Source organism: Sus scrofa, chromosome 5, assembly GCF_000003025.6.
Source record: "Sus scrofa isolate TJ Tabasco breed Duroc chromosome 5, Sscrofa11.1, whole genome shotgun sequence".
In the NCBI taxonomy this organism is placed as follows: Eukaryota; Metazoa; Chordata; class Mammalia; order Artiodactyla; family Suidae; genus Sus; species Sus scrofa.
In genome coordinates, this window is record NC_010447.5 from 69,344,389 (window position 1) to 69,371,046 (window position 26,658).

A 26,658-nucleotide genomic window follows, 5' to 3' on the forward strand; every position below is an offset into this window, starting at 1 on the left:
GAGTCCCAGTACGTGATGCTGGAAACGGCCATTCCCTTCAAGCCGTATTTCAGGCTTGGTCCTAGTGCCTGATAGAATCGACACAGGGCCCAGCCTGCAGGATGAGGGACGAGGGACAGACATGCCTCCAGATCCATCTAGTAGGCCTTGGCAAAGGCGCCCTTTCTACAGACAGGCTGCACCCTAAGTGTGGGGATGAGGCCCCTTAGAATTGATGGGTGGAAAGAAATCAGAAAAAGAAAAAGCTCTTCTTTATGGCGAGGAGGGTACACTGTGGGCAAGCCTGTGTCAGTTTCCCAAGGGCGTGGAGTTGAGGTAGAGGAGGACTCGGGGTCTTAGGGGCCTCCTGCCCCGTCCCCCTTACAGTGTCCTTGGCAGCAGAAGAGCAACCAGTGTGTGGGTCAAGGACATCACACCCTCGGGGGTGACCAGGGCCTCCCTGCCTGCGGCAGCACCCCCTCCCCCACCCGCCCCCTCCCAGTCGTGCACTAATGCCTCTCTCCCCTCCCCCTCTGCACCTTGCTCTGCGACCTTGACTCCACCCTGCAGTGAGCATGCCCACCAGTGAGACCGAGTCTGTCAACACGGAAAACGTGGCTGGAGGTGACATCGAGGGAGAAAGCTGCGGGGCCAGGCTGGCGTGAGTACGGCGGGGCTGGGGTGGGGTGGGGTGGGGGGGCTTGTGGGGTGAAGCCCAGGGGGAGGGTGGCCCCTTGGCTGAGGATGAGTCCTAGCTGGAGGCTGCTCCCAAATCCTGCACTTCCTGGGGGTCTGACTTTTGCATTTTGAGCCCGTTTCCATCCCATCAGAGAAATAGTGTGTTTGGGGCTAGGGGGCTTTGAAGTCTGTTTCTTCCCAGCCCCTCACCCCCTTTCACCAGAGACTGCGGCGTTTTCAGGCTCCCGGATCCCACTCAACACCCTTTCATTTCTGATCCATAAGACCTGGAAGGAAAGCAAACAGGCAGGAAAATACGGAAACACATGGGTCTTACCTGCAGCTCTGAGTGTGCCATCCAGGGAAGGCAAGCACAGGGCCTGAATGGTAGCCTGAGCTGAGGCAGGTTGACCCATGCCAGCCCAGACAGCGGCCCCTCTGCCATCACAAGCCCTAGCCTGGCTAGTGCTGATGGCAGTGGAACAATTACCATCTTAGCTCAGTTTTAGAAACATCCCTGGGGGGTGCCCCCCCACAGAGAAATGAGGGGCAAATGGTTTAACTGCAAATAAGCAAACTGCTGGTTTCATTCCCAGTGTCTCCAAAGGCAGAGTCCACAGAGTGGAGTCCCGACCCGCCAGGGGTCACGCTGACCTTGTGCGGGAGGCCTCCTTGCATCCCACGGGCTCCCCTGTGGGCACCCGGCAGGTGTGAGAGAGGCGTGGTGACCAGGAGGCGCTGAGGAGGACCGGCCCCGAGTGGGCTGAGCGCCTGAATCTCTCGCGTGTGGACCATGATCTGGGCTCAGCTTCCCCCCGAAGGGCTTCCACGTCTGGGCACACCCGGCCCTTTGGGAGGGTCACACTGTGGGGAGTCTGCCCTGAGCCAGCCAGCCTCCGAGCCAAGGAGGGGAAGCAGAGCGACAGTTCCAGGGCCCACGGGCCTCGCCATCGCTCACCCTGACAGTGGCACCGGGGAGTCTGCATGGTTAGGAAGCAATTACTGTCAGAATGTTGTTAAAATACGGGGCTAATTATGTTTCTGAGCAGCAGGCCAAGCCTTTCCCTTCTTCCCTCCTTTTGGAACCATACAAACGAGACTCTGGTCGTGGGCCCCAGATGCCACACTCCGGAAGGCAGGTGGCAGGCCCCCAAAGGCCTTTCTGTTGTCCCGACCCAAGGAGGGTCAGAGGGATGGTGATAAGGACCTGCCCTCTGGCTTTAGGCCCCAGTGGCAGACCGAGAGGGACTGCATGCTGGAGAGGGCGTATCGGGAGGGCCAGGCTCTGCCAGAAGGAGGGCAAACTTGTCCCCAGAAGGGACCGAAGGGGGCTGGCATCGCCAAGGTCTCCAGCACTTCCTCGAGGACATGCTCTGCCAGCTCCCGCAGCTCTAGGGTCCCCTAAATATCCGCATTTACGCACCTCCTCTGTGCAGATAAAATCCTCATTACAGCACCAGGGTTATGGTATGTCCTTCCTAAAATGTGGTCTTCCCCACCCCTCAGCCCCAATGATGGGAGAAGACTGCCAGCATTCCTGGTGGGAGAAGCAGCCTGCCAGCCGGCTGGGGGCCGGGGCTGGGTGTGACGGGCAGGGCAAAGCTAGCGTTTCTGAAGCCGAGAGTGAATGGCCTGTGCAGTGGGGTGAGGTCCCCACGAGGATTTGCATGTCAGGAGAAGGCCAGGCTGACCGTGTTTCCCAAGGGTGCGAGGCAGACAGAAAGGCACTGCCAAGCGATGTTTTGCTTGGGAGGGGGCAGGCGGGCAGGGAAGGTGACCAGAGGAAGGAACCATCGAGTCTGAAGAAAGAAATGATATGGATGCTGAATCACAGGCAGGGCTGCACGATGTGGAGGCCGGGGCTCTGCTCTGAGTAGGGAGAGAGCCACGCTTCGGAGGCACCAGCGTAGCAACAATGAACGCAGTTACGTAGCACCAGGGCTGATGGTTGGGAAACCCACACACAGAAGAAAAAGAACACGTAACAGATGGAGAGGTGCCAGGGGAACAGACAGCACGGGCCCAAAGCCACCAGAAGAGGAACTTCAAGCCCAGGCTCTTACTTGTACCTTCGTTCAGCAGTACACCAGCTTGGTGCCGGACCATGGGGACACGGAGCAGAGAGCAGGTTGACACCATCTCTGTCTCCTCAGAGCTCACCATCTGGTGTGAAAGTGACACTGAACAAGACGGGATAAGCCTTTGGAAGAAGCAGCTATAACGGAGGGCTAATAACGGAGGGAGAGGCCCGGTGAGACCTGCAGGTCAGGAAAGGCTTCTTGGAAGAATTAAAATTTGAGCTGAGAACTGAAGGGCGGGCGGGGGAAGGAAGCTGTTCCAAGCAGAGGCAGCAGTGGATTCAGAGGCCATAGGGGGATGAGGGAGAGCAGGCGACTGTGCCATGGGCGATGTGGGCACCATGAGGGGCTGGCAGCTGTGGCCCGAGGGTGAGGTGATGGGAGGGTAGTGAGGGCAGATCAGGTTCCATGAAAGAGCCGGAAGGAAACTGGGAAGCAGACTGGCCAGAGATGGGGAGCAAGCAGTCCATCCCCTGGCAGTTGAGCCGATGCTCTGGACGACGAGGTCCAGGATTTGGTGGCACCAGTCGTGCGAGGAGGCAAGGAGGTTGATGCAAACGTGTGTCCGCCTGGGTGGCGACCTCAGTGCCGTCTCGCTGTTGTTTGGGGCAAATTGGAACGATTTTCACACAGCAGGTAGCAAAGGTATAGTGCTTGTTACTCTAAGAAGGAGAAAGGCTAAAAACAGAAAGAGCTCCCAAGAAGTTCAGATATTCATCTGATAACGACGGATGCACATTGAGTAAGTGAGAGAAGCAAAGAGAGTTTGGAGTGTGTCTCGTTTGAAACGTTGCTTTCAGCAGAGACAATCACGGTTTCCTGAAGGGTTTGTCTCGGAGGCTGAGGCAGGAGAGGCCTCCAATGTCAGGTCCAACCTGGTGCTCATGGACTCGTGCTCCAGTGTCCCGCTCTCTCCACTGCCTGTGCTTCAAGAATCCACGTGAGACACTGGCTGGGAATCATACCGCAGAGGGTGGTGATGGGGGAAGCATGGTGTGTCCCCAGCGTGGTCTGGAGCCACAGGGCCCTCACTTTCCGAGGACTCAATGGAATCTGGGGGGTTTCAGAGCAGGAGTGGCTTCGGCGCATCAGAAGTGCAGGGTGAGGGGGGTGCGGACACTGCCCGTGAACCCACAGCGGGACAACCAGCTCTCCAGACCCTGAGCCTGTGGTCACCACCCAGGAGGCGAAGGCTGTGCAGACCGGGTCCCTCTGGTTCCTGGAAGGGGCTGACCTCCTACACCAGGAGCGTGAGGCCGCAGCTCGGGTGCTGTGCTCTGCTTAGCCTCTGGACTCATGCCCTCAGGCAGGACCACTTCTTACCTGGTGCTGAGTCATCCAGTGCTGCAAAGAGGCTTCAGTGTGGCATCCAGGAAGTGGAATTGTGGGATCAGGAAGTGGAATTGTGGGGTCAAGAATATCCGCTCCATTTCCTCTTCAGAATGTTCTAGAACGTCCAGGAAGGACCTGTAGCCGGTGGCCATGCTTCCCTGGGACCACATTTCAAACAGGAGCCTTGGACCCCACACCCTTGTCCGAGTCCCTTCCTTGGGGGTGGGCACTCAGACCTCGGTTCCCCCATATAGGACTTTCTAAGAACCCACTTTTGCGTATGACCATTGGCCTGAGAAGGAACCTCACAGTGACAGCATGGAGTCTGCGTTGAAGACCATTGGGAATCGGCGAGAGAAGATGGGGTCCAGGCCCTGGGGTAGAGCCACAGGCTAAAGGACATGGCCACCCACTCTGGCTCACGTCCTGTAGCGAGGGGTCAGCTGCCCAGTGAGCCTGGCCCAGCTAGGGAGCCGGCACCCTGCTCCCTACCACCCAAGAGCAGCTGGAAGGCATTGGTTCCCACATTAAACCATGGCTCCCAGTAAAATGCCCGGCGTGCCTCCCCACCCTGGGCGGGCACGGGATTAAGCCCTGCAGGCAGTTTCAGGTGGGAAAGGTTGTTAGCTGATGGTTCAGAGCAGCAGAGGCTCTTGGCTCTGGTTATCAGTGCCCCAGAGATATAATTATCTCAGGCACGATGACTCTGCCACCTGTCACATCTTCTGGTTTCATTTTTTTTAATGAAAAATAACAAGAGGGGTTGTTTTCTTGCTTGCAGCAGAGCTCGCTCTGTGCTAAGCTAGGACAGGCTGTCCCCATCCCTGTCCTCATCTCAGCTTGGCACTCCAAGGCCCTATCCTCATCTCTGCCTGCCCATCTGAGCTGTCACCCCACCTGAGGTCCCACCACTGCCCACTCCCCGGGCACCAGGGCCTTCCCGACACATGGCTTTCAATCAGCCCGTGTCAAGTTCCTGCATATGTGCCCCACCAGCCCGCCTCCATCCGGCCTCGGGGCCTCCTTGAAGGGTCCGCCTTCCAGTGCCCCCCACCCCCATCCCGTGATGACCCTCGTGTCAGCCTCCAGCACAGCTTCCTGGGGCTTCTGCCCACAAGGACCAGGTGCTCAGGGTCTCCCACCACAGTCAGCCTCGCATGTGTGCCCAGCCCCGGGCTGTTTCTTCAGGCCCAGGTTCAGCCCCTAGCCAGGCCGTGGTGGGACTGGGCCCCTGTTCAGACAGTGCTGGGTGCCTGCCTGCGTGTCCCGCCTGTGGTGTCCAGCTGGTGAGGCCCCATCTACAGGAGGGGCCCCCCCATCCTCTAGCTGTTCTCTGGGTGCAGCCCCCAACATGCTGCCCAGCTGAGACCACGGCACCTCCTCCGGGGACCACATCTCCACTTAGAAGGTGTTGGATCTGTAGGCGGCTGGTTGTGTCAGCCCTCAGTCTCTCCCTTCGAACACAGAAACATACCGGGGGTTCTGTCTCCTCAGCTGCTCTGTTCAGGCCACACAGACTTCTGGCACCCACGGGGTCACCCAGGAGCGGCTGGGAAACAGGGAAACGTGTCATGTGGTAACATCTCCCCTTTCCTTTTCAGCCACCGGATCTCCAAATCGAAGTTCAGGTGAGTGAGCTGCATGCTGCCCTCCTCTCCTGCTGGGTGGTGGGTACCCACCGGGTGGGGGCCGAGCAGGGCTCTTCAGAGGGGCTGCTTCCACTCTGCATGGCTGTCAGAGGGAGGCTCATGGATCAGAGCAGGCGAGTTGGCTTGGGGCTTGGGGTTCGGTGACTTTCCTTCGACTGTCAGAATTGGGTGTGAGATGAGTAAGATGCTAGTTGAGTAGCACGCTGGGTGCTGGGTGCCTACTGATACATTTGTGGAACACAGTGAGATGATGGCACACTGCCTCGGAACCTTCCCCGGGACTCCTCCTCGCCCCACTGGCCCTTCTAGCCCCTCCGCCCACACACCTGCTGTTCCCACCACGTGGAACTTCCCACAGTTCCCGAAGGTCCCCATTGAGGCTTTTGCCTGGAGCCCTTTCTCTACCTGCAGTGCCATGTCCTTGTGCCTCCCCCGGAGAACCCAGGCTTCTGTTAAGACCTCAGGTGTTACCGTGTCTTGACACCATCTGCAAACTCCCTTCCATTCCTGTAGCGGTTTGCTCAGACCTCTGCCACCTTGCCATGCAGTCCCGTGTCCCCAGTAGGCTGTGCAAGCCTCCAGGGTGTGTTTGCAGGGAGCCCGCTGAGGGCCCGACTGGCGGCAGGCTGCCCCCATGTGTGGAATGGACAGATTTGAGGGGTGGGATGGGAATTTACTCCCACAAAGCTTGTTCGTGCCAAAAATATTGGTTGTTTATGTTTCATAATTGATCTAATCTTGCTTCCCCAGCCTCACCTGCTGTGTAGCAAGAGCATAAATAACGTTCCATTTTAGTCCAGCAGAGCAAAGTAGCCCAAGGATGCATTTTAAACAGCCCCTTAAGCTCACATCCATCCTCTCGTCATTCCTCTCCCCAGGAAGGACACAGGGCTCGGAGCCCCGAGTCCCCTGCTTGTCCCTCTGAATGAGGGCTGCTGAGGGGACCTCCACCAGCGGAGTCCCTGGGCCCCTCCCTCGGCCTCTGACCTTGAAGTCATTACCTCTGATCTCTGGCCCCCAGCTGTGTTGACTCCTTGAGTGCACGGATACCCCCAGACCCTCCAAGGACAGGCTGCGGGAATCGGGAGCTCACCTACCTGCCAGCCCCCTGTCCCTGTCTGCCCAGCCTGGTAGAGCTCTAGGCCAAAGACTGGCGTCCCCAAGGGGCCTGCGGACCCCATGCTATGCCCAGGAGAGGCACCCTCCATTCCCGTGTCCTGGCCTCCCCATGATTATTCAGGTGTTTCTAAAGCTCGGAGCCCGGCTGGAGAATTTAATGAGGATGCTGGTGTCCGACCTTCTGCTCCCGTGCTCCGCTGGGCCAGGAAAATGCAGGCTTCCTCCTCTTCCTCTTCCTTTCAAGCTGAGACTTACTTTATATAAAAAATCTAGAGTCAACTCCCCGAGGCCTAGCTCATTTCAGGACAGAGCTCGAGAAATATGGATAATCCTTTCTCTCCCAGTGATGCTGGGATCTCACTGCTTCCCTTCTGGCATCTGGAGAAGCGGCCGGTACCTAGTGGGGACTAAATAAATACAATAAATACTCGTCACGTAAATGAAGGGACAGAGGGACTGTGCAGCCCCGGGAAGACAACAGGCTTGACACAGACGAAATTTCTGTTTTACAGCCAAAGCGAAGCAAGCGCTTTGTGTTTCTCGCAGTTCCAAAGCCCCACAGGGAGAGAGCAGAGGGATAAAAAATTATGTTGGAAAATGTTTCCAAAACATCATTCTCATGACATGAAAATGAGTGCATCGCAGATGAGCAAATGGATGAGTGAACGCACGGGCTCAGGGGACAGCAGAGAAATCTCGTACTTGGCATGGACCCCCCAGGGTCATGGCCCTGGGGATGTTTGCATCCAGTGTTCTAGGACATATGCTGTGCTCTTGAAGAAAGAGGGGGCACGGGGTCCCCTGGGCTGTGTTCCCGCCTCTGAGACTTGGTTGTACAGATGGACCCCCAGAAAGGGCTTCTCCCCAGCAGCAGAAGTGTGGGGAGAAGTCTTTGTGTCTATCCCCCAAAACCTATTACTAGGTGGTCGGCACTTTCATCGAACCCATTTCCGGAGAGTGAGGGTTGGGTTTACTGAGGCTGAGAAGGTTAGGGTTGGGGTTACTAAGGCTGATAAAGGGTTAGGGTTACTGAGGCTGAGAGAGGGTTGGGGTTACCAAGGCCGAGAGGGGCTCATGCAGCCAAGCCAAGTTCGACACGCAGGACCCGGGCCGCCCAGTGATGGGGTTCTATCTGAGGGTCCATAGCCTGTTTCTGTTCAGCCATGAGTTGTGGGAGGGGAGCTCCACGGCTGTGCCCACAGCATGTGGAAGTTCCCAGGCCAGAGATCAAACCCATGCCACAGCAGTGACACAAGCCATAGCAGTGACACCATGAGTCCTTAAGAGCTAGGCTACCAAGGAACTCCCCACATGCTCTTTTAAAAACATTCTAGTAGCTACATTAAAAAAGTAAGAAGAAATAGGTGAAATTAATCTTAATACATTTTATTTTACCCAATGTGTCTAAAACATCATTTCCATATATTAATATTTTTTAAAGTAATGAAATATTTTACATTCATTTTTTTTGTACTAAGTCTTTGAAATCCATTGTGTACTGAGCATCTCAGTTTGGACCAGCTGGTGGCTACCATACCAGGCAGTGCAACCCTACAGGGTCAATGGCAGCCGCCTCATATATAGCCCTACAGCCTGCTGGAGGTATCTGTTTAGGGAATAACAGAGGCTCGTGGTGGATTGACAATGCCATCAAAACTGTCAAGGTCCACCTGGAGCATTCTCTGCTGCTAAGGTTTCCATGACAGACACAAGAAAACCATCCCCACACTCTGATTTCAGCAGGTGGGATGGAATGGAGAAGGCAAGGGACCACAGGAACAAGGGAAAATTAAAGAGAGAATTTTCCCAACTCAGAAGTGACCTTGTAAACAGTGAAGAGCCTGTTTTACTCCAAAAAAGAATCTAAAATTTGAATTAAAAAAAAAAAACCCACAAAGTGGAGTTCCTGCTGTGGCACAGTGGGCTAAGAATCTGGAGTTGACGTTCCCATTCATGGCACAGCGGAAACGAACCCAACTAGGACCCATGAGGTTGCAGGTTTGATTCCTGGCCTCACTCAGTGGGTTAAGGATCCAGCATTGCCATGAACTTCGATGTAGGTCTCAGACACAGCTCGGATCTGGCATTGCTATGGCTGTGGCGTAGGCTGGCAGCTGTACCCCTAGCCTGGGAACCTCCATATACCAGAAGTGTAGCCAAAAGCAAAAAAAAAAAAAAAAAAGAATCTGGAGCTGTCTCTGGTTGGAACCCGGTGCAGGCTGGATCCCAGCCCAGTGCAGGGGGTTAAGGATCCACCATTGCCACAGCTGTGGTGTAGGTGGCACCTGAGGATCAGATTTGATCTCTGGCCCAGAAACTTCCATGTGCCATAGGTGTAGCCAAAAAAGACCCCAAAGTATTGATCATTTTCTCACTTTAATAATGACAAATAGTAGAATTTGCACTTCAAACTGGCCTGTTCCATTGGTAAGACTGAATACTACAAAGTCACAGAGGTTTTTGTGGGTTTTTTTGGGTTGTTTTTGTTTTTGTTTTTGTCTTTTCTAGGGCTGCACCCAGGGCATGTGGAGGTTCCCAGGCTAGGGGTCTAATCAGAGCTACAGCTGCCAGCCTGCACCAGAGCCATGGCAACGCGGGATCCGAGCCGCGCTGGCGACCTACACCACAGGTCATGGCAATGCTGGATCCCTAACCCACTGAGGAGGCCAGGGATCGAACCGGCAACCTCATGGTTCCTAGTCGGATTCGTTAACCACTGAGCCATGACGGGAACTCCAAAGTCACAGAGTTTTTAAATGAAGTATTAGAACATAGATTTGAGGGAGACTTTGGCCAATTAATGGACTTATAATATTAAGGCAACATTTGGACATTCCCTTGGCCAGCTCAGATTCTACTTTGAGGAATTAGTTACCATGAGGAATTTTGTGACATTCGGGGCTCAGAATAGGATTAAAAGTTATGGAACAGATTCTGCACATTGTAGGTAACTGGAAGGGATTAGTCAAATGAGTGTTGGGGTTTGGATCTGGACACCCCGCCCTGGAGTCTGAAGCCGGGGACTCTGTTGCCCGTTTTCAGTGAAATGTGCCTCCGATGTCACCTTTACTGCTGCTGTCCCATGAGCAAAATTCACACACCCAAATTTGCCCCAGTCTCTCTAGCCCATTTTTAAGTGACTTCTGTATAAAATAGTTAAACGTGAGGATGTTCTGGGTTGCTTATTCTCAACTTTGTTAAAGAAAAGACAGAAATTTGCTCTGGCTACTGTAAAGAATCCTGTGTCAAGCATTTGGTGTCTGCTATTCTAGAGACTTGTGCAAGATCTTGTGCCAAGCAGACTTTCAGGAGCCCCACCCTGTACCCACTACAGCCCCATCCCTGGGTCACAAGAGGTCCAGACCCTTAAGCCCCGTCGCAATGGGGAGTGAATGAATCTGTGTAGATGGTGTCTCCACAGCTCTGCCGCCTGCTGGCCGGTGGTCCTGCTGCGTGCGGTGGGGTGTGGGCCCACCCAAGATCAGGATGCAGCCCCTTCCCCCAGGGGGAGGCAGAGCCAGACAGTAAAGACACTGACATACAGGAAACAGGGCGTCTTTTCCCCATTGTGGTTCAGAAGTAACGAACCCGACTAGTATCCGTGAGGATACAGGTTCCATCCCTGGCCTCGCTCAGTGGGTTAAGAATCCAGCATTGTCGTGAGCTATGGTGTAGGTCGCAGGTGCAGTTCAGATTTGGTGCAGCTGAAGGTGTAGGCCAGCAGCTGAAGCTCTGATTCGATTCCTAGCCTGGGACCTATATGCCGCACATGTAAAAAGACCAAAAAACAAAATCCCAAATGTGTAGCTGAGCAACACAGACCATACTTGTGCCTGGAGTTCACGGCTGGGACACCTAGAAAAGTGCACCATGACTAAGCGGGTGCCCCAGCCAAGCCCCTGAGTCTGGGTGGGCCTGGAAGGGGAGGCCCTGCTACGGGGACAGCAGGTCAGTGGAAAGGCAGGAGCAGAGCTGGGGTGCATGAGACATGTCCATCCCACCTGCCACCCCTGTGTCTGTGTTCAGAAAGTTTCATTTCTAGAGTAAATGGCTTTCCTGGGGAGTGTGAATGGGAACATGAAGAGCAAGCAGATTTCTCCTCCCTATTTTATCATTTAATTTCTATATCCTCCATGCATATGTAAACACACAAATAAATTTACACATTCTAATAAACCATTCCATTTATTATACAGTAGGAAGCGTTGCCAGGAAACCAGTTGTCAAGCAAAGCTATCTTTTGAAGAGTGGGAGGTGTGTAATTATCTTTAAATACTTTCTCTGGATAGTAATTACTCCACCCCCACCCCAGCCCAAAGCCACGTGACCCCCTGAGTGGCTGACTCGGGGGCGTATGATCCATGGGTGCTGCCCCGTGTGGACGTCACAACCACAGCTGCGGGAGGGTCCAGCACAGCCTTGCCCGACCCCTGGGGCAGCCTGATCATGGAACATCCCAATCCACGTCCCCCCACATCGGGAAGGAGCGTGATCGAGGTCTGGGTGTTAGGCGACATTCGAATCAGCTCCTCCAAAGTGTGGAAGAAAGTAACCTCTGCTCCTTTGGGAACAGAATCACAGTGATTGGTGATTTCTGGAAATGAGATTGTCTCTAAAACACATTCTGTACAAGTACAATGTAAGCTAGTTGAGAGTGTGTCCTGAAAACTGTGTTTTTCAGGGGAAAAAAAAGCCTTACCAAATTTGTCTGCAGTGTTAATAACACAGTCCCAGGAGAGAAGTAGAGTCCCGCCAGGTCCAGCACCACCACCAGGGGCCTCCCGGGACCCTGCCCCATTGCCTTGTCCCCCCTCTCCTCCCCCACCCCCGCTCTTTCCCAGGTGGTGTGTCTGGAGGTTGGCAGCCCCCACAGTGCATTTGGAAACCATCATTTTCTGAGTCCAGGCATTTCTTCTCTGTGTAGTGACTTTCCACCAAGTGACAGCAGGCATCCCCTGCCAAGGCTTGGTGCTCCCTGGCAGGGGAGGTGGAGGTCGGGTCAGAACAGTGCCTGTAACCCTTCCTTCCCTCCCATCCTGCAACCAGGTGCTCCTGCCGGTCTGAGGAAGCAGCCCCCTCCTCAGACTGCCTCTCACTTTCCAGTCTCAGAGCAGATTCCCATAGAGGTCTGGGAGCAGGATCCCCATGGGCCGCAGGGGGAGAAATAGCAGGGTAGAAACACCAAGTCGTGCTTCCCGTAGGCCGTCTGGGGTTGAGGGAGTGGAAGGTCTGGAGCACCAGAGCCGGCAACCCTGGGGAGATGTGAATGCAGGTGTCCAGGACGATGGCCGTCTCCCCTCCCACCTGCTGTCCCCAAGCAGGGGCTCTGTTCTTGCCGCCAGGTGGGTGTCCTTAGTGACATGACCTGCAAGTCCATCGAGGCATGTCTGGAGTTGAGCTCCCACCGCCGGCCCTGCAGAGCAACCTCGTGGCCCCAGTGCTGCCTCTCTGGGTCTGCGCCCACCTGGTTACAGGGTCTCCTCCAGACGCCAGCCAGGACCTTTGGCTGCCTATCCACACCCTTCTCTCTCACCCTCACCCAAGTCAGGTCAAAGGACTGCTGACTCTGCCTCTGAAATCAGTGTCACATCCTGGTCCCTTTCCAAGCGTGAGGCTTTGCCTCCATCATTTCCAGCCTGACAACCGGAGAGCCTTTATACTGCCCTCCAGCTGGATGCTGAGAGGCTGCTTTTGTTCATTGCTATTTTCCTAAAAGTGGACCCCCTCTCGAGGGCTTGGAGGGGCCCCGTGGTCTCCCCGGCTACCTGTCCTTCTCTCCTTGCACAGCGTGGGCATTTATTAAATGTTTGGTGAGCTCAGTTACCAAGTAGAGCTGCATGTTTTCTCAGCATCAAGGGGATGAGATTAGGGACAAACGCCAAATCCGTTCATCAGTGGGTTACAGAATGTGAGCGTTTCCTTGGCATCATCTGGCTTCACAGTTATCAGCCTGGTTACACATGCGAGCCACTCTGGGGACACTAACACATGCCAGCAGTATTTGGGGGCTATTTTAAATTACTCAGCCCCCAGAGTCAGACCCTCTTGGGTTGGGGTTGGGAGCTGGGTCCTAGTGGGTTGTTTGTTATTTTGTTAGAGTTTCTTCCCAGTCATTCTCTGCACAGCCAGGACTGACAACCGTCCCTAACCCGGAGACCATGGGAAGTAGCGTCCTGCAGCCCGGGAATCAACTGTAAGGGCCCACGTGCAGTGTGAGCCTGTGAGGGGGGCGCGGGGGCGCTTATTGTTCTGGACTGAGGGTGTAAACTCTCAAAAGGTTCTCCAGCTCCCCACCTCTCCCCGCTCTGTGAAGGCAGGAACCTTTGATCCAGATTCCCCCTCGCCCTTCACAGACCAGGCAGCTGGAGGCGTGGAGCACCTAGGAAGGGGGACAGGCCACTGGCTCTGCCCCTGGGGGTGTCATCCAGGGGCCCAACCCAAGGGCCAGGCCCTTAGTTTTCTCCTCAAAATCAGGACCCACGGCTGCTTTGCAGAGTTGTGTCAAGAACTAGGAGAAGACTTGAGAAGGGCTGATGTGGTACCAGGCAGACCTGAGGGTCACTAATGGTAACCATCACTAGTCCCAGTACTGCCATCACTACTAGTTAAGCTCCTAAGGCCTGCAGTACTACCTCTAGTGAAGTTAAAAGATGTCTCTTCAGGGAGTTCCCTGGTGGCAGAGTGGGTTAAGGATCTGCGGTTGTCACTGCAGCAGCCCAGGTCACTGCTGTGGCTCGGGTTCAATCCGTGGCCAGGGAGCTTCCACATGCTTGGGGCATAGCCCAAAAAGAAAAAAAAGATGTCCCTTCAGCTTTAGGCCAGCCTGCCACACCAGGCTGGCCCTCTCGGTGTCACAGATGAGAGTGCTGAGGTCCCAGAGGAGCAGGGCACCCCGAGGCCACACTGGTGATAAGCCGGTAACCTTGGTGGGGCCCTCATCCTCACCCCGGGTTGCCAGCTCAGGGAGCCAGGTGCTACTGTGGGACCCAGATTTCACAGCTGCCTCCCTCCCGTCCTTGCCCCTCTCCAGCCGCTACTGGCGCAGGTGGAACCGCTTCTGCAGAAGGAAGTGCCGCGCAGCCGTGAAGTCGAGCATCTTCTACTGGCTGGTCATCTTCCTGGTGTTCCTCAACACGCTCACCATCGCCTCCGAGCACTACAACCAGCCCCGCTGGCTCACGGAAGTGCAAGGTGAGAAAGGGCCATGCTCGCCAGGCTGACCCAGCCCAGTCTCAGGGAGGGCATGGCCAAGGGCACGAGGTTGATGGGAAAGCAGCTGGCAGCAGCCACGCCAGACATGCAGAGGGCCTGGCAGCTTGCAGGCCAGTACAACCTACAAGCTCGTTATAAACAGACGGGGTTCCCCCAGCCTGGCCCAAGCTGTCTGCTGCTGCCCCAGCGGTCACCACATGTGGGTTGTCGGAGCAGGAGGCACAGCATAGTCTCCAGGTGTGCTGTCCTGAGCCTGTGTGGGTGTGGCAAGCACAGAGCCTGAGAGGGGACAGGAGTGGCCTGAGTGCAAGAAGCTGCCCTCGACTCAGTCGGTCCCGGGGGGATCTCCCTGGCCAGAGCCTCAGCACTGATCCAGGGGATCAGGCAGACCTGGCCTTGCCCGGGGGAGTCTCCCAGAACCTGGGCAGGCCGTCTCCTGGTGGTGAGGGCAGAGCCGGCCAGGCCAGCCCACTTCTCTTCCTGCGAAATGGGCCCCAACAGCCGCCTGGCCTGGCAGAGCTGCCGGGAGGAGCAGGGGACACAGGGGCACGGCCTTCCCACCCATGCGGCCGAGGGAGCGGGGTGTGGCGGGGCGAGCGTAGGGGATCCCCGCGGGGACTCTGACACTCACAGCGCCCCCTGCGGGTCCCTCCAGACACGGCCAACAAGGCCCTGCTGGCCCTGTTCACGGCGGAGATGCTGCTCAAGATGTACAGCCTGGGGCTGCAAGCCTACTTTGTGTCCCTGTTCAACCGCTTCGACTGCTTCATCGTGTGCGGTGGCATCCTGGAGACCATCCTGGTGGAGACCAAGGTCATGTCGCCGCTGGGCATCTCCGTGCTCAGATGCGTCCGCCTCCTGAGGATCTTCAAGATCACACGGTGGGTGGGCCTCGTTGCCCTGGACGCGGGGCTGGGGTGGGGGTGCCGTTTCCCCAAGGGTCTACCCTGGGCGTGTGAGTGCAGGGAGCCACGAGGCCACATCACTCAGATGGTCCTTTGGCTGCTAGTGGACGGTGCAGGGGTGGCAGCCCCAGGGCTGCCTCCCCAGGTCACAGGTGGCTTCTGAGGGCCGAGCCCTCCGTGTGAGTTCGAGGCGGGAGCAGGGAAGGAGCAAGGGGCTGTCCTGGCAGGGCTCCCCGAAAGCTCGCCAGCAGCTCTGTTTTCGTGGCGCTGGGCTGCTAGAGGCAGACACGCGCTCTTCTAGCTGGACGTGTGCAGCCAAAAGGCAGGCCCGGGTCCTCCGCCCGCTGTCCCCACCCACCTTAAGGCCTCGGGCTCCTTAACCCTCCTTGGGGGCAGGAGTGGGCAGCATGCTCCAGGACAGCAGTTTTTCACCATGTTATGACCTGTTTTGGGTAGTGAAATCAGCATGTTGGGCCATAGTCATCATTCTTAAACAGCTTTATGGAGATTTAATTCACATACTATATAACTGACCCTTTTAAAGTGTACAATTCAGGGACTTTTTTAAAGTGTCCTCCAAGGTTTACAGCCATCACCACAGTCTAGTTTTAGCACATTTTCATCCCCTAAAGCAGACCCCCTCCCGTTCCACCCTCCCCGAGCACACTGCCCTCCGTTCGTTTGCTGCCCCCTCTACAGACCCACCTGCTCTGGACAGTTCCTGTCAATAGGGTCGTGTGACTTGTGCTGTTTCATGACCTCTTTCCCTGGAGTGATAGTTCCAAGTCTCCCCCACGTGGTCCATAGATCCGAACTCTCTTCCTTTTTATGGCTGAGTTACATTCCCTTCTTTGGAGGCACAGTGCATTCTGTTTATTCATCCAGCCATTGGTGGACATGTGGCCTCCTTCCTGCCTGTTGGCTCCTGTGAATACTCTGCCGGGGAGCATCCGTGTTCAGGTTTTGTGCGGACGTGTTTTCCGGGGAGCATCTGTGTTCAGGTTTTGTGCAGACATGTTTTCAGGTCTCTTGGATGCGTATCGAGGAGCAGAGTCTCTAGGTCATTTGGTAACGCTATAGCTAAGATTTTGAGGACATGTCAGCCCATTTCCCAGCGAGACTGGACCATTTTCCATTTCCAGCAGTGAGGCCTGAGGGTTCCCATTTCTCCACAGTCTCGTTCCTAATGAAAGGATGAAACAGGGTAGAAAACAGCAGACTCCCCACCATGAACGTGAGCATGAAAGTGCTGGAGGTAGTGTCTGAGTCTCTGTATAACATGTGCTTCTCGCAGTGGGTGGCCTGTGGTCACCCTCAGACAGACACGTCAGAAGCACCTGGGGCGGGGTCCAAACTGTGCCCCCAGAAGGACAAGCCTTCTGGCCTTAACGTGTGAGGGTGGGAGACTGGACGTCACCAGAGTTGTGCTGGGAAAGGTGGGGTTGGTGTCGTTGGTCAGGCCCTGGATGTAACTGTCTGGCTCAGCATACTCTGAACTTGGTGGGGGGGGCAGAAATAGGGGCTGCAGGACACCCATGTGTTTGGGGCTTTGTTCTTGTTTTTTAAATTCCTACAGAAAAGAATTCTTGCCCCCAGATATTGTCGGAGCATCTTGGAGAGATTTAACATCCATTCTATTTTTTAGTCAACAATTTTTGTATTTCTGACCTGAAACTGTTTTAAAATCTATCTTTTGAAGTTCCCATCACGGCTCAGCAGAAACGAATCTGACTAGTATCCCTGAGGATGCAGGTTCGATCCCTGGCCTCACTCAGTGGGTTAAGGATCTGGCATTGCCATGAGCTGTGGTGTAGGTCACAGACAAGGCTCAGATCTGGCGTTGCTGTGGCTGTGGCGTAGGCTGGCAGCTGCAGCTCCGATTCGATCCCCTAGCCTGGGAACCACCATGTGCCACAGGAGTGGCCCTAAAAAAGACAAAAATAAATAAACAAATAAAATATATCTTTACCCAAGAGCTTCCCACAGCCCCTCAAGAAGGATGAGTGGTCTTAACAGATCTCTATAAAGTCTATAAATGGAATAGCATCATCATCTGATTGGAAGTGACTTTGGCAAAGGCCATCATCTTCCTGGTTTCCAGTCCCCAAATCCTCTGGAGAGGTGGGGGACAGGGAGGTGGGGCTTTTGCAAAACAACAAAAAGACTAGCTGCGGGGGTCCCACGCCCCCAAAACCTGTTCCCCATGCACACTGGTGCCCAGGAAGTACCTGGACTAGCAGCTGGGGTGTGGCAGCCCCTGGAGTCAGGTCATCTCTGCCCAGTCCCGCCTGTTTCTCCCTCTTCTTTTTAATTCTCTTGGAGAAAGTGTTGCGGCGTCTGATGACGATTTTTAATGTTTTCTGGCCCAGTGATTGTGACGCTCAAGCCTAGTTGAACTCCTCAAGAGAACTCCCCCACCACCACTCCAGGGATTTCAACCAGCCGCTCCCGGGGGTTCCAAGCTGGTGGCCCAGCGAGCTCGCTTTGAGCTCCTCTGGCCTGATTTCCTGCCTTTTATCCTCTTTCTTGCCTAGACCGATGAACCTTGAGGTATGACTAGACACCCGGGTCCTTAGGTCCCTGCTCTCTTCTCCAGACTATAGCCCCCACCCCTTTAAGACCCTCCCTCTGAGGGCCCTCGACTGAGAAGAGCGAGGAGGAGCTGGGATGAACCCAGCAGAGGCTTTAATTGATTCTAACTGTGCTCGTTCGTATGCACCTGTGCGTGTTTCAGGCTCTGTTTAGAGCCCCAGACACTTGGCTGTACGGACCCCTCCTCCAATTCCAGGCGGCCCTCCCCTCCCCAGGGCCTGTGATCTAAGAGCTGGGGGGGGGCGCCCCCCTGTTTCTCCCCCGCCATCGCTTCTTGCCACGACCTCATGACCCTCGGACGTCCAGAGCGGCTGAACACTGAGTCGCAGGCAACTTGCTCGTACTGAGCTGAAACACCTAAACGTGTGAATGGTTTCTTTCCAAAACACTAAATACAGGCAAAGTCAATATTGCTCTTGTAACACCGTCACTCTTGGTCACTTGTGGTCCCAAATGCTTTTATGAACAGACGAGAATCAGTGGACATACAACTCGTCCCTGCCTCTGTGGGAGCATAAGTCTTTGGTCTGTGATGACCTTGAGCGACGAGCCTACTTACGTTTTTTGGTGTTTGGTCAAAATCTAAGCATGCCTTAGGGAGTCTACAGCATGTGTGAATATCATGCACCCTATGGGTCTCATTTTTTAAAAAATAAGACTGAGGACCCCACACCGGGTGATGTTAGCTGATCACTGACCACTCCCGTGCTGTGGGTGGGGGATTGCAGGGCGGCAAAGACTGGGTACCACAGGGAGACAGAGGGGCGCACACGGCCAAGGTAAATCTTTGGGTAAATGACCCATGGGGCCTCCCACCCCGTGATGGGAGGGCTTTTTCTCCTGCTTTGAGGTTCTCTGGGGCTCTAAGTGTTACCTAGTTTCAGCCTCTAGTTGGTCTGCTGTTTGTCAGCTCCGCCTGACGTTCCCTCTATGGGGAAGAAGAAGAGCTTCAGTTTGGTTAAATCTGGATGTGGTTCCGATTACTAATTGCATCTCATTTTTTATACCAATGGTTTTCAAGTGTAGCAGAATCTCTCCAGCCCTTGCTATTTTCCTCTCTTAAGCCTTAAATCCTTTTCTTCCTCCTCCTGTTCCTCCCCTGACAAGTGAGGCTGGGCTGACTCAGCACAGACAGACCCATTGCTGCCCACTGACCATGGGCAGCCTCCCCAGAGCCCCCACTGACCATGAGCAAGCCCCCCAGGAGACCCCGCTGACCACAGGCAGGCTCCCCGGAGCTCCTGCTGACCACAAGTGGGACTCCCAGAGCCCCAAAGTACAAGCCTTTGGCAAACACTCCAGACTCCCAGTGTCCCCCTGTCCTGCCACTCTGGCCGTGTGTGTCAGATCCACCCCCCCACCTCCCAGCTCCTAGTCTTCTCAGGGCCTCAGGAAGGCTCCGAGCTCACTATGGGCCATTTTCATAACGGAACTTTGGCGCCTGCCCAGTTCCCAGGGTGGGTCCAGGATCTGTGAAGAAGGCAGCTCAGAATCCAGAGCCTGGAGGCCTCTGTCAGTGGGCCCCAATTCTTGGGGATTAAGAAGACACAGGTGAGGATGACTCTGTGTCCCCTGCTGCAGTGTGACACAACCATAGGGCCAACGCGGGGACTCTGAGAAGCTCAGGGAAGCACCTGCTAAATCCCACGGCCAAGGCCAGGCCACCCTGCCAGTGTGACCAGGTCACATCTCCGTGAGGCTCTGTTCCCGATGTGACCAAGGCTTCCAGTGCAAACAGGGGAGACGGGACCTTTGGGTCTGTAACCCAGGTGGGTTTGACTCTGGAGTGACAGACACGAACTGGGTCCTGGCCCAGGAATGGACAGGTGGGCAGCTAACAGAAGGAGCCAAGCTGGCAAGTTTGACCTCTAGCCCCAGGCTGCCCGGGGCCCTGACCACCGTCATCTAGAATTCTCTTTGGCTCCTGGCCCTGCATATGCCTGTTCAGCCTCCAGCCTTCCTCCAGGCTCTGGGGTCTTACGGGACCAGGGCCTTACTTTACTGAAGTGGTCCTTGGACACCACCCATGGGTCCTGTAGCTGCACACGGGAAGCTGAGCTTCCACTGAATGAAGTCCATCTGCTCCTCCAGGTTATCTCTCCTGACCCACATCCCGCCACCCACTCCCGCCCTCGGGAACGGGGACAGCAGCCCTAGCATAGACTCACCACGTGACTTCGCTTTGAAATACTCCACCACAATAGATCAAAGCCACAGCATGGAGAGGGGTCCTTTTTTGCTCCTCGGAACAAGAACAGTCGGGACGAGTATAAATTTAGCGGTGACCCTCTCTGGAACAGAGAGGCAGTGGGGTGGAGAGTTTGCAAAACTCCCCAGAGCTGTGGGTGCCGTTATTTTGAGAATCTTTTATTTATAGCAGGCCTGGGGCTCTGCTCTGTACCCAGAACTCAGAGGGTGGCCCTGAGCTCTTTGAAGCCCGGGTTTACAAGAGGATGTTTCCGGCTCAAACAAGGCTTGGGTTTTTTCCATCGTCCAGAGACGGGAGGATCCATGGGCACAAACCTGAGGCAGACAGAGCAGCAGCAAGATGCAGACAGGGTTCCCTTAGCCCGAGGTGGGGGGCGGGGGGATGAAAATGAGGAAGGCCAGAGAGTTTAGGTAACAAAGAAAGTGACGGGTGAAAAGCCCTCACATGCACCTGCTGCAGCTGGAGAGGCAGGTGAGCAGGACACACTTTGGGGAGAGTGACTCAGAGCCAGAGGAGGGTTGAAGTGAGACCTTGACCCCAAGGATGGCAGGCAGCAGGAGGCGTGTCTCTGGACCACCTTGTGCTGGGGTGGGGGGCGAGCCCCCGATGCTGGAGGATTCTTTCATGCACGTGAAGAAGAGATGGGGCTTGGTTTTCCTGTTTCTCTACAGGGTTCAAGACTTTTCACCATAGCTTTCTTTTTGGTGCGTGATTGTGTTTGAATCGATTAGGAAAAAAGCCTCCAGGGATGGTGATTATGCCACTAACCCTCCAGTTCATCACCCACGAACCTTTTGAAAGGGAGGGGTTCTGGGACCTGAGCATCATCTGACCTGAGGCAGGAGGTCAGGAAACAGGCTGACATTGAGGGGGCAGTGTCTGCCAGGCCACTGCCACTTTCTTTAAATTGCTCCCATCACCCTGCCCAGAGGCTGAACACAAACAAGACCCTCCACCACGACCTGGCCCAAGGACAGTGGCTTCTCAGCCCAGGAGTGTCTGTGAGCAGGAAGGCTAGGTCAGGGGCCTGGCTGCTGTCGGTCTTGTGAACCAAAGCTGGCAGCTGCCCTCAGGTCTGTGGCCACTGGTTCTGAGCCCCCAGGGTGGACGCTGTCTCCAGGCATATGATTCACATGCTTTTCTGGGAATCCTGCCCAAGCGTCACAAAGCTATAGCAACCCTACTTTCTGTGCAGCAAATTAATGAATGATAGATTTTTTCTCTTTTTCCCTTTTTAAAAAATCGGGGCATACACTTGATCCTTGAACAACATGGATTCGAACCGTGCGGGCCCACTTATAAGCAAATATTTTTCATGTTGTGGGACCACATGGTCCATGGCTAGTTGGATTTGGGGACCCAGAACCTCAGCTAGGGAGGGCCGACTGTAGAGTTATACTCTGATTTGCAACCGCTGTAGGGGGTGCCCTAACCCCCGAGTTGTCCAAACGTCCACCATAGTTGACATATGACCTTGCATTGGTTTCAGGTGGACAGCACAGGATTCAAGCCATGTCCATATTATGCGACAGTCACCTTAAGTCTTGGTAACATCCGTCACCTCACACACGTTACAAATTTTTTGTCTTGTGCTGAGAACTTTTTAGCATCTTCTCTCTCAGCGGCTTTCCAGTGTACAGTACCATGAACTTGCTCACCATGCCAACACCGCAGTCCCAGGACTTCCTGATCTCATAACTGGAAGTCTATACCTTTTGTCCCCTCACCCAGTTCTCCCCGCCACCGCGGGAACCACCAGTCCATCCTCCAGACACATGATCTGGTGGTGCGTGATCTGGTGACAGGCGGTCAGGAGACTCAGACCCCCTTCCCCCAGATCTGGAGATGATGTGGGCGGGGAGCCACCTTTGGGCAAAGTGGGTGTGACCCCCCCTGCTCCACACACACACAGGAGTCTGTGTCCCCCCCATCCCCTCACCGCCCCTCCAATAAGCACAAAGGCATCATGTTTAAGAGTCATTCCTTCATCCAACAAGCCCCCCAACCCCCTAGTCACCTCCTTTGGGCTGTGCTCTCAGCACAGAGGATGTGACCCAAGCTGGTGGGCCTGGTGTCTGGACCTCTCACCCTGTCAGTGATGGGTGAATAAGAAGCAGGCTGGGGACAGAGTGGTCACCAGGGGGATACCTGGTGAGGGGACTTCGAGTGTGGCCTACAGGGACTGCAGGGTGACACCAGGAAGTTCGCAGCTCTGTGGGTCTGATATCAGTGACTCCAAGGGGGGACGTGGCCAAGGGGTATCTGCAGGTCCCTCTGCTGTGAGGTTCCCTTTCGAGCTGTGATTAAGGAGAAACCCAGAGAGATGTCAGGAACCCTGCCCCACAGAGACCTGTCACCTGTGATGGTCTGTACCTGGATCACCGGCCACTGGGAAAGGTGATTTTCTAGTTCATTTGCTCAGTCATTCGTTTGTTCCTATTATCCATTCAACATCCGTGGGTTAGATTTTTCCAGTGTGTTATAATCCATCACCAGCTCCGAGAACACCATCCATGGCTCCTTTGAGGCTCCTCACCGAGCCGTGGGGGGAGCTGCTGCAGGGACCTGGCGGCAGGGCCATCGGAGTCACTGGGGCTTGTGCTGCATGGCTGTGAGAGGCCTGAAGGGACTGAGGGTTTGGGCTCCCCTGTGGGGCGGGCTGTGGGCTCCTGTCTCTGCTGAGAAGTGCAATCACTGAGAGAGCTCAGGCTACCCGGGCAGCCTGCTCTGGCCATGAGAAGACAGTTCTCCCTTCTCACCAGAGGCTCTACCCCTGGCTGGCTGTCCCCAGTGGAGCTCTGCCTTCCCTGATCCCCTTCCCACAACCTGGGCCCCCAAGGCCTCCCCCAGCATCCCCTCCTCCCTTTCACACCAACTTTCTCCCTGGAGTCTGGGGCATCCTCAGCCGGCTCCCCTTAGGGCTGGTGCCCACCTGGCAGACAGCTTCGAACCTCAGTGCTAGGCCTGGTGTATTTCCCTCCTGGGCACGGGCCTCATGAAAATTAAGGCCCCAACCTTTTATGGCCATTAAGACTCTCCCAGAATATTCTGTGCCACTGAAACACAGGATCTCAGAGGGGCTCTGGAACCTTAATCCACAAACAGACTCTCTCCCCTCTGATGTGGCTGGACCTTCTCCTTACACATAGGCTCCAGAGTTACTGGTTCCTAAATCCCAGCTTGCTGGCAGGTGTTGGAGGGTCATGTGACAACGCTGGGAGTCAGCATTTGGAAAATGGTCCCTCCTCAGCTTCTCATCTCCAGGCAGCTTTGGGAACTTTAACTGGGGTGGTGGGGGTGGGAGATCCAGTCCAGAGAGGTTCTGACTCCTTGCTTTAAGCAGAACCATGGCTGCCACCCTAGCCCACTGGGCGTCCCAGAGCTCATCACACACGCCAGCTTAGACAGAATTTATTTGAGGATGGAGGTGGAGGGGGTGGAAGGGAAAACCTCTGCCTTCTGCCCTCAAGAACTCAAGTCTGTTTGGTTGAGACAAGGCTGTCACAAATGAGGAGCATGTAAGAGCATTTATAGACCAGATACAAATCAATGTGCATTAATATTCTGCAAAAACAGAGGGAGTGTGGCGGGCAGGCAAACTAGAGGTGGAGAGAGGCCAGGTCTGTGAAGGAGAAAGGAGCGTGAGAGACTCCAGGAGGGGAAGAAGTTCGTGTTTACACCCAAACTGTTGGCCCATCTGCTTCTGTCACTTAATATGAAACTGTTCTCGGGAGAGAGGCCGTGCCGGGGTGCAGCTGCAAGGCCACAGCGGGGCTGCATGTCGCTGTCTTAGGCAGTAAGAACAATCCTCCGTCTCCGTTGGTAGCCAGCTGAGATGCTCTAAGCGGAAGAGATCAAGGTCGTGACCCGGAAAGCAGGTGGCCGCAGGTGTCACTGCAGGGAATTGAGACAGTCCTCTCTCGCCCAGCTGGAGGCTTAGTCCCTTTGGTGGCTGCAGTGGGTCCCTTATCCTGTACCGACCCTGTCATAGGCACCCAAGCCCCTTACAGCAACCGTTTGTGTCCCCCCTGCCTCAACCCACTTTTCCAACAGAGGGCTTTTCCCCACCCATCCCAGCAGTGAAGGGCATCATGTTCATGGCAGAGAGACACAGGGCCCCGCCAGCCACAGGCCTGGCCCTGTGGGAGGGATGGGTTTGCTGCAATCCAGGATTTCTCAAACTTGCCTCCTTATTAGAATCCCCCCGGATCCTTGGTAAAAGCAGATTTCTGGGCCCCAAAGTACAGCTATTGAATCAGAATCCCCAGAAGAGAGGCTTTTTACAAAAACCAGCTTTTTGAACAGGGTGACTTTGGGAAACTTCAGGAAACCATGCACCCTCTCTTACCCACGGATGCAGCAATCCACCTCCCAAGAATGACCTCACTTTTGCCCAGGCTGGGCTGAGGGCTACATTCTGGCAAAAAACTTAAAGGCATTTTTTGTCTGAAGATCAGTAGTGATAACAATTATCACTAACCTGTGTGCCAGGCATTCTACTTGGGTCTTTTTTTTTGGGTGGGGGGCAGACCTATAGCATAGCCACAGCATACAGAAGTTCCCAGGCCAGGGATCAAACCTGAGCCACAGCAATAACCCAAGCCAGTGCAGTAACAACACCAAATCCCTAACCCACTGTGCCACAAGAGAACTCCTTTTTTTTTTTTCAATTGAGAGTCAGAATTAGGAATTCCCGTTGTGGCTCAGCAGAATCGAACACAACTAATATCCAATACCTGGCCTCGCTCAGTGGATTAAGGATCCACTGTTGCCATGAGCTGTGGTATAGGTTGCAGACACCAACTTGGATCCCACACTACTGTTGCTGTGATTGTGGCTGTGGCTGTGGCCTAGGCCAGCAGCTGTAGCTCCAATTCGACCCCTAGCCTGGAACTTCCACATGCCACTGATTTGGCTCCAAAAAAAAAAGGAGGAGAGAGAGAGGTAGAAATATATTTTTCTAGTTTTATTGAGAAATAATTGATGTAATTGTATATAATAATAATATATCAGTGTCTAAGGTGTGAGCAGGATGGTTTGTGTTATATAAACTGAAATGACTGTGACAGTAGGTTTAGTTAATATCTATCATTTCATATAGATACAGTGTGAAAAAGGAAAACAAAGTATGCTTATGATAAGAACCCAGGTTCCACCCTGTCTGCTTTGCCGTGTACCATTCAGCTGTGCTGTTACACTCAGCGCGTTCCACGTTTCATCTTCGTACTGCTTTATCTTGTAGCTGGGAGTTCGTACCTTTTGACCACCTTCCTCCAATTCTCCCCCTCCAACCTCCCCCCACCACCACCACCTCTAGTAACCACAAACTTGATCTCTTTTTCTGTGAGTTTGGTGATTTTTTGGTTTGTTTTTGGTTTTGTATTTTTTAGATGCCACATACAAGTGAGATAATATGGTATTTGTCTTTCTCTGACTGGCTTATCTACTTAGCATTAGGCACTTAAAGTCCATCCATATTGTTGCAAATGGCAGGATTTTCTTCTTCTTTATGGCTGAATAATATCCTATTGTTGATATGTACTTCACATTTTCTTTATCCGTTTATCCATTCATGAACACTTAAGGCTGTTTCCATGTCTCGGCTGTTATGAATGATTCTGCAATGGACGTATCCTTTGGATATATCCCCAGAAGTAGAATTTCTGGATCCTATGGTAGCTCTGTTTTTTTGTTTTTTGTTTTCTTTTTTACGGCCACACCCAAGGCATATGGAAGTTCCTGGGCTAGGGGTTGAATTGGAGCTGCAGCTGCCAGCCTACACCACAGCCATAGCCACACCAGATCTGAGCCACATCTGTGACCTACACCACAGCTTGTGGCAATGCTGGATCTTTAACCCACTGAGCAAGACCAGGGATTGAGGAGTTCCCGTCGTGGCTCAGCGGTTAACAAATCCGACTAGGAACCATGAGGTTGCGGGTTTGATCCCTGGCCTTGCTCAATGGGTTAAGGATCTGGCGTTGCCATGAGCTGTGGTGTAGGTTGCAGACGTGGCTCGGATCCCGCGTTGCTGTGGCTCTGGTGGTGTACGCCACTGGCTATAGCTCGGATTAGACCCCTAGCCTGGGAACCTCCATATGCCACAGGTGCCGCCCTAGAAAAGGCAAAAAGGCCAAAAAAAAAAAAGGAGTTCCCGTCGTGGCACAGTGGTTAACAAATCCGACTAGGAACCATGAGGTTGCGGGTTCGGTCCCTGCCCTTGCTCAGTAGGTTAACGATCCGGTGTTGGCGTGAGCTGTGGTGTAGGTTGCCGACGCGGCTCGGATCCAGCGTTGCTGTGGCTCTGGCGTGGGCCAGTGGCTACAGCTCCAATTGGACCCCTAGCCTGAGAACCTCCATATGCCGAAGGAGCGGCCCAAGAAATAGCAAAAAGACAAAAAAAAAAAAAAAAAAGAGAGAGAGAGAGACCAGGGATTGAACCTGTGCCCTCATAGATACCATGTCCTGCTCTTAACCCACTGAGCCACAACAGGAATGCCAGTAGTTCTATTTTTAACTTTATGAAGAACATCCGTACTGTTCTCCATAGTGGCTACACCAGTTTACACTCCCACCAACAGTGCAGGAGGGTTCCCTTTTCTCCACACCCTCTCCAGCATTTGTTATTCGTAGACTCGGGATCGTGCCATTCTGACCAGTGTGAGCTAATACCTCACTGTGGCTTTGATTCGCACTTCCCTGATTAGTGGTGTTGAGCATCTTTTTATGTGCCTGTTGGCCATTCGTATGTTTTCTTGGGAAAAGAATCTAAATATTCTGAGCAGTTTTTCCTCCTTTTTAAAAATTAAAGTGTATTTGATTTAAAGTGTTGTGTTGATTTCTGCTACACAGCAGAGCAATTCATTTATACATATATACAGATTCTTTTTCATATTCTTTTCCAT

At 54.1% G+C, this 26,658-nt stretch overlaps 1 protein-coding gene across 1 annotated transcript in view; it reads left to right on the forward strand.

Moving 5' to 3' along the window:
• Nucleotides 1–26,658, forward strand: part of CACNA1C (calcium voltage-gated channel subunit alpha1 C) — a 431,475-nt gene that overhangs the window by 327,435 nt on the left and 77,382 nt on the right. The window contains 4 exon segments of the mRNA XM_021092981.1: nt 550–640; nt 5,669–5,695; nt 13,866–14,026; nt 14,703–14,928. Of these exon segments, the coding sequence (XP_020948640.1) occupies nt 550–640; nt 5,669–5,695; nt 13,866–14,026; nt 14,703–14,928 (505 nt within the window).